The sequence below is a fragment of the Poecilia latipinna genome, unplaced genomic scaffold (assembly GCF_001443285.1).
Source record: "Poecilia latipinna isolate Pla-1442-1.1 unplaced genomic scaffold, P_latipinna-1.0 Scaffold253, whole genome shotgun sequence".
Classification (NCBI taxonomy): domain Eukaryota; kingdom Metazoa; phylum Chordata; class Actinopteri; order Cyprinodontiformes; family Poeciliidae; genus Poecilia; species Poecilia latipinna.
In genome coordinates, this window is record NW_015112869.1 from 299595 (window position 1) to 311791 (window position 12197).

The 12197-nt window shown below is 40.4% G+C and overlaps 2 protein-coding genes across 3 annotated transcripts in view; both read right to left on the reverse strand.

Moving 5' to 3' along the window:
* The window catches only part of LOC106947716 (uncharacterized), a 9655-nt gene extending 8742 nt beyond the window's left edge, over nt 1–913 (reverse strand). The window contains exons 1-4 of one of the 2 annotated variants that reach the window (XM_015032906.1): nt 765–913; nt 463–503; nt 301–375; nt 15–204 (exon numbers count right to left, since the gene is read on the reverse strand). In XM_015032906.1, coding sequence (XP_014888392.1) covers nt 15–204; nt 301–375; nt 463–503; nt 765–831 — 373 coding nt within the window. In that variant the 5' untranslated portion in view covers nt 832–913. The remainder of the gene's footprint in view (nt 1–14; nt 205–300; nt 376–462; nt 504–764) is intronic. The other variant, XM_015032905.1, reaches the window with a different exon arrangement.
* Nucleotides 914–9100: 8187 nt separating this feature from the next.
* Nucleotides 9101–11331, reverse strand: jun (Jun proto-oncogene, AP-1 transcription factor subunit). Its single transcript, XM_015032908.1, has one exon. The coding sequence runs from the start codon at nt 10754–10756 to the stop codon at nt 9782–9784; it is 975 nt and encodes a 324-aa protein (XP_014888394.1). The 5' UTR covers nt 10757–11331; the 3' UTR covers nt 9101–9781.
* Between the last annotated feature and the right edge of the window lie 866 nt (nt 11332–12197).

Genomic DNA, 12197 nt, shown 5'->3' on the forward strand with positions numbered 1-12197 from the left:
ACCAAAGCACTGACCGGCATTTGGAGGGTTTTGAGCCTCTCCTCTCCGTTTGCTGTAGGCTCTGGGAGTCCATGGTTTGTGCTTGCATGAGGGGTCTAGAGCTCGTAACTTGCTGATGAAGCTTTTGTATTCTTTTTCCAAAGCCTCGATGTGCAGCTGGAACTCAGCTATCTTCCTCTCTGGGTAATGAGGAAGCTGGGATTGCTGAGGAGTGGACAAACAAAACAAAACTATGCAGAATACTGGGTCAACAAACAAGGACCGATGATCCCTTTACAACTCACCAAGCAGCTCTCTTACCTGCAGGTAATACTCGATCTCACTTTTGATGCTGGGAATCCACTTTTTTACAGACGGAGCTGAATTCAGAGTAGACTGTGAAGAGACGTGGTTTAAAGTGTATTCTTCGTTAAAGAGTTCGGCTTCAGTGGCTTTAAAAAGACATTTTATTAGATTCGTTACCAGTTTGGGTCGACGCTTATTTACATCTTTAAGCCGTCCCTCTGGAAAATAAATGTTTCATTAGTTCACCTGCTCAGAACAAAACAACAACAAAAAACCCGCTACTTTATGTGGGATATAGATTTATAATAATAATAATAATAATAATAATAATAATAATAATAATGTATCCCTGCATTGACAGCAACAACTTAGCACGAGTGAAGCTAACAGGTAAAGCTAGCTGCTGGGAAACCCGCAGGGTTCTTATTAGCAGAATATGAATAAAATGGCGCCATGTTCTACAGACGGTAACTATTTACCCTCTCTCTCTTTCTGTAGCCACAGTCTGTTCAGTCTTCCCTGTTGTTTCTCCTCGTTTCTTGCCATGGATTGAAGTTGCAATATTGAGCCGCGACTCAGCCAAAACAAACTCACGTGACCTACAACAAGTGCCACGTGATACCCAAAGAAAGTTGAGTCTTAAAGGGGACGTGTCTGTAAATCTAAAAGGCGGCTGGAAGGAAAATAACAAAAGGTTATTGCTATAAAACAAAAGCTGAGCTGGGTCCAAGTCAAAGGGGTGGCAGCCTTGAGAGGATTATGAAAAAAGGCTTATTCAAATATTTAGGGAGATTCACATGGCATGCACTGTGACTGAAGTCAGTGATTCAAGAACCTTCATTCACAGAATTATCCAGGACATATGGACACATTTTGGACTCCATAGAAATATGACAAACACAGAAGAAAATATTTTCATATCATGAAAAAATTTGTCTTATTACAGCATTCTCTTTGTTTTACTCCAGATTCCACACAATGTCCACAAACATGGCTGTTAGAGGAATTGTTCTCTCTTTCCCTTAGGTATCAGTGTGTCCATGTGTCTCTGTGTTGCTCTGTGATGAACTGGCGACCTGTCCAGGGTGTATCCTGCCTATGACTGCCACGGATAGGCACTGAGGCCTGTCACAATAACACATTTTGCTGGACGATAAATTGTCCAAGAAGTTATTGCGATAAGCGATAATATTGTTGTTTTGAGACCCTTTTCAAGTAACAAAATGGCAATGATATAATAATACAAGAACACGTTCTCAAAGATTAATAAACTTTAAATTTTAGTCAACATTTAATACTGGAACTGGAAGACATTTTAAATATCCAAAAAAAGTAAACAAATAAAGAAGACAACAGAAACTACAAATAAAATGAATTATGAAGTCTCTGTAAACATATTTATCTTTTTTAAAAAAAAGGGGGGGAGGGGGGCAGTTGAGACCAAATCTGAGTCCGAGGTCATTTGTCTTCCAGTTTTTGGTGGAAAGAGAAAAATGACAAATTATGCAAATGCAAATTATTGAGCTCGTTTTAAGTTATCATGTGATTAATTGATTTATTGCTTATTGTGACATGCCTACTGCCACCACGACCTTCCATGGATAAATGGCATAGATAAATGAATTAGACTTCATGATAGCTACATAGTTAGCTTATCAAAGCCTATCATGTTAATACCAAGTCTTGTTGTGTTAATTTTGTTTGAACATTTCATAAATATTAGTGTAGGGTAATTCATTGTGCCTTATTAACAAGAATAATAATAAAGATGTAACTCATTTCCCAAGTCTTTTGGGAAGTGAAAAACCAGGAATATCTCCATGTTTAGTCTTGTTTTTCCAAAAAAAAAACAACAAAAAAAAACAGAAAAACCCTGACTTGGTCTTGGACATTTAATACTCTGTTTGACCCCATTATGATTTCCAACAAAATGAAAATATACCAATTCAGCACTGTCACCATGAGTGTGTGCCTCCTTCTGATTAATATCATTGAAGTGGAAAGTTGATGTGTGTGGGGGGAGCAGGGGGGTTGCAGCTTGCAAGTAACAGAAAATAACTGAAATGACAGAAAACGAAGAAAGAAAAAAAATCCCACCCTGCGCACTAAGAGTATGTGGTGATAGATTTTTATCACTTAGACCTTTTATTAAGAATCAGACAGGAAGAAACAACACAAACCGCGCCTCTGATATGCGTCTCTATCATGCTGTTGCAATTTGATGCAAGCAACCACAGAAAAATAAACAGCTCGCAAGAAATTAAGGTGCAGGACCACAAAGATTATTTAATCATAATGCCGCTTCTGTATTATGGTACCAATGAACATCGGTGTATTTTAGTAGGATTTTATGTAACAGGCCTAGCTTTATTTCACAACCATGTACAGCATAATTGTGCAATAAAGCCAAAAATGATGGTACTGAAAATGTTTTACAAAGAAAGATCTGAAAATTGTGGTGTGCTTTTGCATTCAGCAAGCAGAGTCCACAGCGTGTTTAGGGTTATGTGCAATCTTGCAGATTGCTTTTTAGCACGCGGTCAGAAAGTTTAGCTTTGGTTTTATCTGACCAGAGCACCTTCCCTCACATCTTTCCTGTGCCACTTATGGCTTGTGGAAAACTGCAACTAGGCCTTACGGTTTTCTTAGAACGACTTCATTTTTAACACTTCCTATAAGGCAAGAGTTGTGAGTAATTGCAGGTAAGTTATCATATTCTCACCCCTGAGCTGTCACTTTCTGGCTGCTAGAAGCCTGTGCAGAAGCTACTGAAAATGAGTTTAAAACACAAGTGAACTCTCTTTGCAAGTTAAATGACTTAGTTGCAGTCCATTTTATTATGGAGCATTGGCGTAAAGGGGGTTCCCAGAGTGGGTGATTATTAAAAAGGTATAAAAACCATCTAGCCATCTTTCTGATGAAGAATGCTCAACTTTGTATTGATCTGGTAAGATCCATCCATCCATCCATCCATCCATCCATCCATCCATCCATCCATCCATCCATCCATCCATCCATCCATCCATCCATCCATCCATCCATCCATCCATTTTCTGTTCCCCCGTATCCCTTAGTGGGTTCGAGAGGGGTGCTGGTGCCTATCTCCAGCGAACGTTTCGGGCGACAGGCGGGGTTCACCCTGTACAGGTCACCAGTCTGTCGCAGGGCCTGGTAAGATGTGGCTTCAACGTGAAAAAATGTGAAAAGGTTCAAAAGAGATGAAAGCCTTAGCAAACTACTGTGACTTCCATAACCTTAAAGTCTGATTTCTTATGTACAGACAGATGATCTTCTGATACTGTGTGATGCAGTGGTCTCAGATGAGGATGCTGTATGTTCAGCAACACCATAAGGGTTTGCAAAAATCCTCATCAGTACATTGGAGTATTTCTCAGCCTTAGAAGTTACGTCTTTATTGGGGAAAACTTTTTTAATGAGCTTTTAGGATTGTTTCTGTGTTATTGTCATGTTGAAGCTTTCAGACCAACTGTCTTAGGATTCAGGGGCAGATCATGATAACATAATCCTGAACTGCATTAAATGTCTGCATATTAAAAAGTGTGCTAAAGGCTTCATATACGTTTAGGAAGAGTGTTAGAAATGTTAAGGTTTTATTTCTTATCATTTTGTTTATTTTTTTTATCTTTTATGTTTGCATGATTAAGAATGTTCAAAAATATAACTGTTGTGCACAAGCTACACACTTTAAATAGTTTTGCCTTTTCTCAAGTAAAGTTTTGTCTTCTTTGTTCACCAGATGGGGGTGAGTTGAATGTAATTTTCCACTGTCCAGCAGCATAACGTTTTCTCATTAAAGTGTTCTCCCTTTTGCTGGGGAGCTCAGAGCTCACTGACCTTTGGTCCCGAGCGGGTTGAGGGCCAGGAAGGCAGTAAAACTCATGATCTTTGTGTGGTTCAGTTTTACAGATTGGAAAATATCCTAACAAAGAATGAAAGAATAATACTGTCTGACATGCCAGTGCTAATTACAGGAAATGTGTACCAGCAAAGGGCTTTAAGACTCAATGTTTGCTGTTGCAGTGGAAATTACAACCAGTAACTCACAGTGACGCAGAATTAAATAAGCAGGATGATATATTTTATAGGACTGGGACTTTTCTGCAGGATTTGAGCTTCTAGACGTCGCCATTATTGTACATTATCTCTGCTTTAACAGTATCTCTCACTGAACACATGCTGGGTTTGTCTTCTCTGTCTGTGACCTGCGGCTGCATCTTCACGTCATAATTTGTAGCTTGCAGCTTAACTTCCTATGTGCACAGTTTACCCTTAGCTTATGAACCTTCACCGTGTGTCCTGGTGTATCGTGCATGCAGCACATTGCAGAGGAGCATCTTCATCACTGGCCTGCTCAACTGCAAAACAAAGTCCTGTTGTTGAGTGACTTCAGAAAGGCTATGCTGCTGTATTTCTTTGATTTAGTGATTGCATTTTGTTGAAGTTTTTTTTTTTTTTACCTGACCCAATGACTGCTGGAAATATGTACCAGCCTTCTCTTGAATTGCTGTTCAAATAATAAAATGTTTCAGCTCTCTAACATCTTGCTTTTTGCACATCATTGAACCTTTACTTTGATTAACCTGGAAAACACAAAGAATTAAATGATGAATGGTATGTACTTGCCATTATTGCTATACTATTACTGCTATTACTATTTTGGCACCTTATGATGTCCAGAGGACCCCAAAGTGCTTCACACCACATTCAGTTTGTCACTTACTCAAAGAGTTTACCCACCAATAAGTCGGAAATCTGTCTAACCAAACTGGAGGACAGTAATTTCCTGGATTATGATCTTTACAGGTTTTTGATCGGAATATTTCTGTTTTTGCAGAAAAGTGTTTCCCTTTGTTTTACACCTTGAACATAAATTGATCTTATTAGTTTCCGTCCCTTAAGTTTGATAATATCTCTGGTGCAATGTTGCATTTAGTCAGCTTTCCTCCAGCCTTCCGGGAATCCGGAACTATGTCGAGCCATTTCCTTTGTTTAAAGAAGAAGAAAATCGAGAATTTCAGAAGATAAATACGTTTTCTTTTTTTGTTGTTGTTTATTGCTTACTTTGTAATGATTCAGAAACCTGCCTTGTCTTGTTTGAATAATTATGTGCCAGCACGTTAATCCACGTTAATCTGTGAAACATCGAGAACTGCAAGCTATACAAACCGCTGCAGACAATTTCAGGAGTTGAAGTCAAAAACCGCAAGAGGGCGAATACATTAGTTGTGTGGAAATGTGTGAATCACTCCTACACTGTTACCAGAAAGACCCTCAGCTTGTGGAAAACTCATGTTTCAGCACCAAGCCTATCTTTCATCTTTCTGGTCGGGTAACCTGGCAGAGCTGTCAGGTTTCAGGGGGCTTCCCTGGAACAGTCTCCACGTTCTCCTTACCACTTACCTTGTGACTTACCTAGTTTTATAAAATTGTCTTGTTATAAGACTGTTTCAAAAATAAGGTGAATGCAATCTGAATCCTGCAAGAATAAATCTGCACCTACCCGCAGTGACGCGGGGAAAAACAATGCTGCTAAATATTTGAGAAGTCTGCACCCGAAAATGACTAAATATTACCAAAAATGGAAAGGATTTTAACCAGGTTAGAGTCACTGGTCTTTTAATACGTACTATCTGAGTTACTTTGTGGCAACAGATGACTTTCTCTTCAACTTTGCTTGTTTCAGTATCAAAGAAACCAATCGGTTAATATTATTTATTTAATATTATCAGTGAATACCTCCCTGTCAGTAAATTAAGGCAGTAAATATGTAGACTTCTCCAACTCTAAAATCTGATGAGCTTTGTCCTCTGATCAGTTTGCAGGAGGACCAGCATTAGTTTTCAAACAGCACCCCCTAGATGCTGAGTTAAAGTTTTATTTTTAATGTGTCCAGATGCATATGGTACAACGGTGGGTAAAATCAGCGGGCCTTTGCTAATATATGTCACTTTTCAGCCTCTGGAGATCTGCCTCAGCCTTTGAACACGGAGGAGGAGTGAACCCTTCTTTCTCACGTCTGTCAATATCTGCTACATCGTCTCTCACTGGTCACCATCAATCACATTTCTGTTTAAACGCTGAAGAAAACAGAATAAAATTACATTTTTGTTGACACATGACACAATTACAGTCAGTGACAAGCCAGTATTTGTTTCTTAAAGGGGATTTATTACATTTTTAGAGCAAAAATCCTTGCAGTGGAGTCAAATACCCTTTTCTTAATTAGTATTCAAACTCCTCTGATATATACTTTATACAGTAATTTTACGTACTGAATGACTTTCAGGTGTAAATTCAACATTTAAAATGCACGCACACATCCTCATGGACATCAGATAATTGTTGTTTTTGCTGTTGTATTGTTATTTTTGTTGTTATTGGTAATTTTCAGCTTTTATTTAACCCACACAAAAACCTCTATTTTAGTAATAATTTTGGAATATTTCATATTTTCGTGTCTATTCTCACAAATCATAAAAACCATTCACAAGACGTGGACCATATATATTAACTTAAGCGTGCTTATGAAGAATTGTCATTGATGTAGCCTAGTTAAAGTATCTTACCAAGAGGTTGGACTCACTTACAACAACATTAAAAAAAGAAAAAGCACTTGACTTCTTCTTATGTAGAACATTGAACTTTTTATTGCGGTTATAGACTTTTAATTAGTTTGTCCTTTGAGACCAAATCTAATTTTGTCCCCGGATTTATTGGACTCACCCGGTTATGCAGCAAAGCAGCAGATTAAACAGTCGATCCACTTCCCGTAAGAAACGCCCCCCTACGCAGTGACGTGGTCTTCCGAGCGCTCCCTCTCCTTATATGGCGGGGAAGGATGCCGTGTTCCGGGGTGATGTCACGCTGATGTAAGTTTGAGAAACCAAATCGAATTGGGTATTAAAATACAAATAAGTCTTTGTGGGAAAAAATATTTAACTTTTATAATTTCGTAGGTTAGATAATACAGGAGTAGTTTTTAAAAATTTCAGAGACATAAACTATAAAACGTGGAACTAATTTAATGTTGTAGTTGGCAAGTTAACAAGCCAAAGCGACAAATTGGGGGTTGAACTAGAAAATAAGTATGTGTAATATGTTCATGAATAATTTTATTTATCATTTGTGTTAATGTACTTATATATGGATATATTACTGTTTATTTGCTGGTATTGTTTCATTTATCTTCTAGCTAAAAGCAAAATTGTTTCCCAAACATTAATGACTTGTGAAAAGTGTTTCAGGTTCTGATATAGCCAATCTGAAACTTCCTCGCTACACGGTGCATTACCAAAGAAACATCGTTCTCACACTGAAACATGGTAGTGGCTGCATCATGGCCTGAGGTTATACTTTTCTTTAGTTGAAAGTTGGATATTTTGTGTTGGTGGGGAAATTATGAAAAGCTTTAGTCAGCTTGGATCAAAATCTTCAGATCTACCCATAAAGCTGAAGAGGGGTTTCATTTTGCAGCATCACGGTGACTTACACATGTATCCAAATAAGAAGGAAATATGTCTTCACTTGAAGAAACTGAGTTTTGGACTGGCCCAGCCAGAGTTCAGAACCAAATCATCGCAATCTGCGTCACAGGCCTGTGACAAAGAGAAATCCTAAGAACCTGACAAATTTTGAGAACTTTTGCATAACAGTGTGCAGATATTGTAAAATCAAGATGTGACATTCTCAGAGTGCATGAAGAAGATTGAGTAACTTAATGAAAATAACAAAGCTTTATTATTATCTCAATGTTTCAAAACCTGTCTTTTTATTAAGGGTGTGTAGAGTCTATGAGATTAACTAATTAAGATGATAATCTATTTTTAATTAAAACAAAACAAACGAGGAACCACTACAGGCAATAACGACCCACCACAAGGAATCTCGGTTACAGTCTCTGTCGCCCTCTAGTGGCGAACTGGATTTATGTGAACCGCGGGGGCCTGTTGTTTTAAAGTATAAATCATTACATAACTCTTGAGTGCCATACTTCTGCTGTCCTGTCAAAAACACCTGTTTACTGAACAGGCAAGACTATTGTGTTCACTAATTTAAGTGATCTGGACGATGTTTATCGAACCGAGACTGACAATCTGAGGTCCAAAACAACTAACAGACGGGCTTTTACATGTTCTATTTCTATGAAATATTTCATAATAGAGGAATGGGCATCAAAGTCATTTAACTTTTGTTGTGTTTGTGCATGTAATGCTATTTTTCCAAATATCTGATCATATAACCCTGACAAAGGGCAGCACATTTACAAAGTTACAGCGACTTAAATTAATTCTATTGCACAAAAGCTGACACTCTGGCGTCGTTTTTGAAATACTGACTTTGTTGATTTCCAAAAAAAGTGAAGTTGGATACTCGAAAGTAGCAGCAACACTGAAAAAACAACAAAACTTCAGCGTGCGTCAATTTGGTTGAGATTTTAAAGTGATTTTAGCCTAGTATCACCAAAGAGTTGGCATGAAACTATTGTTTATAGGGTTTAATGAGATCATTTAAGGATTCAAATAAAAACAAAACAAACTTCTGTGCTTAGTCACAGAGAGGAGATCAACCCCAGCCCTTCTGTAGTATAGGCTTTCATCAGTAAGTGAGCCTGGCCTGTCAGCTGTAACCCAATCGCTGGGCTTGGATCAATACCAGCACTAATGGAATTTACCTTGATGTTCTCAGAACTAGCAGTTCTTGCAACATGTTGCAACATGTTTTATTGTTTCTGAGTTCCTGACATGGCACACCCACTGTTTTTTTTCCTGTCACAAGAACACAGAGACACTGTTGCTTCATTTCATCTGGTTTATTTTTTTCCTCCTTAAATATTGATTAGTTTCTGAAGTGCTCAGAAGACAAGCAATAAAAAAAAACAAAAAAACATTATACAGTTTCCTTATTACAAATAGTAAACATAAGTACTCCAAGTTGATCTTATATACATATAGCAATGAGTGAAACCTCATTAAACGACTTAGAAAAAAAAACAAGAAATTCTTGAAGCTTTTTCTAACTTAATTTCTTACAATTAAGAAAAATGGTGTTTTGAACTGTAACTCAGAGGTCGGCAGCATTTGTTACAACTTTATTTAGCGTTGACAACAAGCCCAAAAAATATGGCTACAGCAAGAAAAGTCTCTCAAGTCCTAATACTGAACTTCTCCTTATGGAAATGGCAAAGTCCATGCAGAGCTGTGGATAAATCAAGAAAACTTTTAGTTCACTTTAGTTCAGTTGGTGCATGTCCTCTCTGGTTCATGGCTGCTCTGACTGTCCCGAGCCCCATCTCCAGGACGCGCCTCAAGGGGAGTGAGTGGCAGTTCACCACCCCCACCCCTTCCCAAGTGACCCTGTCAGTGTCGCCGCCATATCCTCCCAAATCCCATTGGGATGTCTTTTTGGGGGAGACATGCCATCACAGGAAGCGTCCGTCTCTTTCAAACTACAGTCTCTCCTGTCTGCTGGGGTCGCCTCAGAAGGTCTGGAGCTGCTGCGTCAACATGAGCTGGCAGCCGCTGTTGACGTGGTTCATCACCTTCTGCTTCAGCTGGGCCACCTGCTCCCGCAGCATGTTGGCGGTGGACGCCAGCTCGGAGTTTTGGGACTTCAGGGTCTTCACCTTATCCTCCAGCCGGGAGATCCGCTCCAGCTTCCTCTTCCGGCACTTGGAGGCTGCAATGCGGTTCCTCATGCGCTTCCTCTCCGCCTTGATGCGCTCCTGGTTCTCCATGTCGATCGGGGAGAGAGGAGGGGTCTCCCCCGGCATCTCGGGCACCGTCTGCGGCTCCTCCTTGAGCGCCGTGAGCCGCGGCAGCTGAGCCGGGGACGGTTGGCCGTAGATGGGGAGCTGAGGAGGGGGCGCGGGGAAGGACACAGCCGGGGCTGAGGTGGTGTAGCTCGGCGCCGACACGGTGCTGATCGCCGGGTTGAACGTGTTCAAGTCCTCGTAGACCGGAGAGTCGGAGCGCATGGCCGGGGTGTTGTTATAAACAGTGGCACCGGCGACGGATGAGATGGGCGGCAGAGCCGTGTTGACGCCGGCCTGGGGAGCGGAGGCATTGGTCGTGGCCGGCATGTGCTGGTGGTGGAGCTCGGCCAGGGCTCGGACGAAACCCTCCGCGAAGCCCTCCTGCTCGTCGGTGACGTTCTTGGGGCACAAGAACTGGGTCGGGGTCGGGGTGGTGGTGATGAGTCCGTTGCTGGACTGGATGATGAGCCGCTCCAGCTCCGGGGAAGCCAGCTTCAGCAGCCCCACGTCCGGAGAGGTGAGCAGGTCGCCGGCTTTGGCGCGCAGGTGAGGCTTCAGAGAGCACGTCGGGTCGGACAGGTTCAGCGTCATGCTGTGCTTCAGCGCTTTGGGGTTGCCGTATCCGTAGCCCGCGTTGTCGTTCTGGGAGAAAGCGTTGAGTGAGTCGTCATAGAAAGTAGTTTCCATCTTGGTATACATAGAAGACGTTTTAAAAAGAGACGCAGCTAGAGAGTCTTCTTTTAAAAAAAAAACCCAAACAAACAAACTTCTCGTCCCTCTTCCTGGTTTCCGAAAGTCCTCTCAGTGAGTAAAAAACCTCCAAACTCAGAGCGACACAGGAATCAGAACTTACTTCTTCTCTCACTCGGACTCGGCAGGGCGCTCAGTGTTGGTCTGTAACAGTTCACTAAGCTTTTCCCACAGTATCCACAGCTGTACTGAGTCTAAGAGTGAAAGGCGCCTCGCAGCTGCTGAGCTGCTTCCTCTTGCCTGGATGTGTATACACTGAAAGCTAGGCAGCGTGGAGGTAAAGCTTATCTGCTGCCGCGGCTTCTCTAAAAATAACCATGATGTCATAACAGGGCTCTCCTATTGGCTGGAGGGCGTGCCCAGGGGCGGAGTCAAACACGCCCGATAAGGTGTGTTGCCTAGACAACCACCCAGAAGATTCTGAGTCTCGCGGTGGATTGTGGGATGAGGTAATGTATTAAAGCAGTGCGTGAGCGCGGTGCATTGTGGGATGACGTATTGTTTTTGAATATTTGGTTACCCGCTTTTTTGCAGTCAGTGGCGGGACTGGAGGAGCGGTTTCAGTCCCTTTTATACAGCTTAATGTCCTCTATGTGTCACTAAGTAAATGTGTTTAATATTACTTATTTTTTACTTTAATAAAAGTTTAATTTACATTATATTCGTGTTATTGTCTTTATTTTTGAACAGTAAAAATCAGAACCTCCAACTCTGAATTTTCGTCCAAATTCAGAGTTGGAGGAAAAAAGAAAAAAAAAAAAAAAACTGGGTGGACTTATTCCTGATACAAAGTTTCTTCAGTATTTTAATTTCAGTGGATGTTGTGAAGGTCTAAAGATGGAGGTCTCACATAAATTGTCCTATATGAAGTTAATGCAGTCATTGTCATTATCATGGTTGCACTGTATAAAGTCCTGTGTAAAAGTGTTAATATTCCTGGAACTTTTTCAATTGTTGTGAAGCTAAACATAAACTCTAGTGTAATTAAATACGTTTTTTTGTGATGGACAGAGCAACAAAATTCAGTGCATGATAGTGACATGGATGGAAAATGGTGCATGTATTTTTTTCAAAACAAATACACAAAAGAACATTTTAAAAAATCATATCACAGAATGATGCTGCCACCACTGTTTTTTACCATGTGCATAGTGTGTTAAGCAAATAAAAATCTGATAAATGTGTGTGTTTGGATACAACCCCTTTTTATTTAGATGCCTTAAATATATTTTAGAGCTATAGACACACTACAAACAATTGCCTTCAGACACCTAATCTTGTTCTTCTCTGTGTAAAGAGACCATTAGTAAACAGACAGACTGGGCCTGCAAGAAACCTCCCAAACTGTGAACAAACTGTTCAACCCCATTCTTCAGAGAAGGGCAAATAG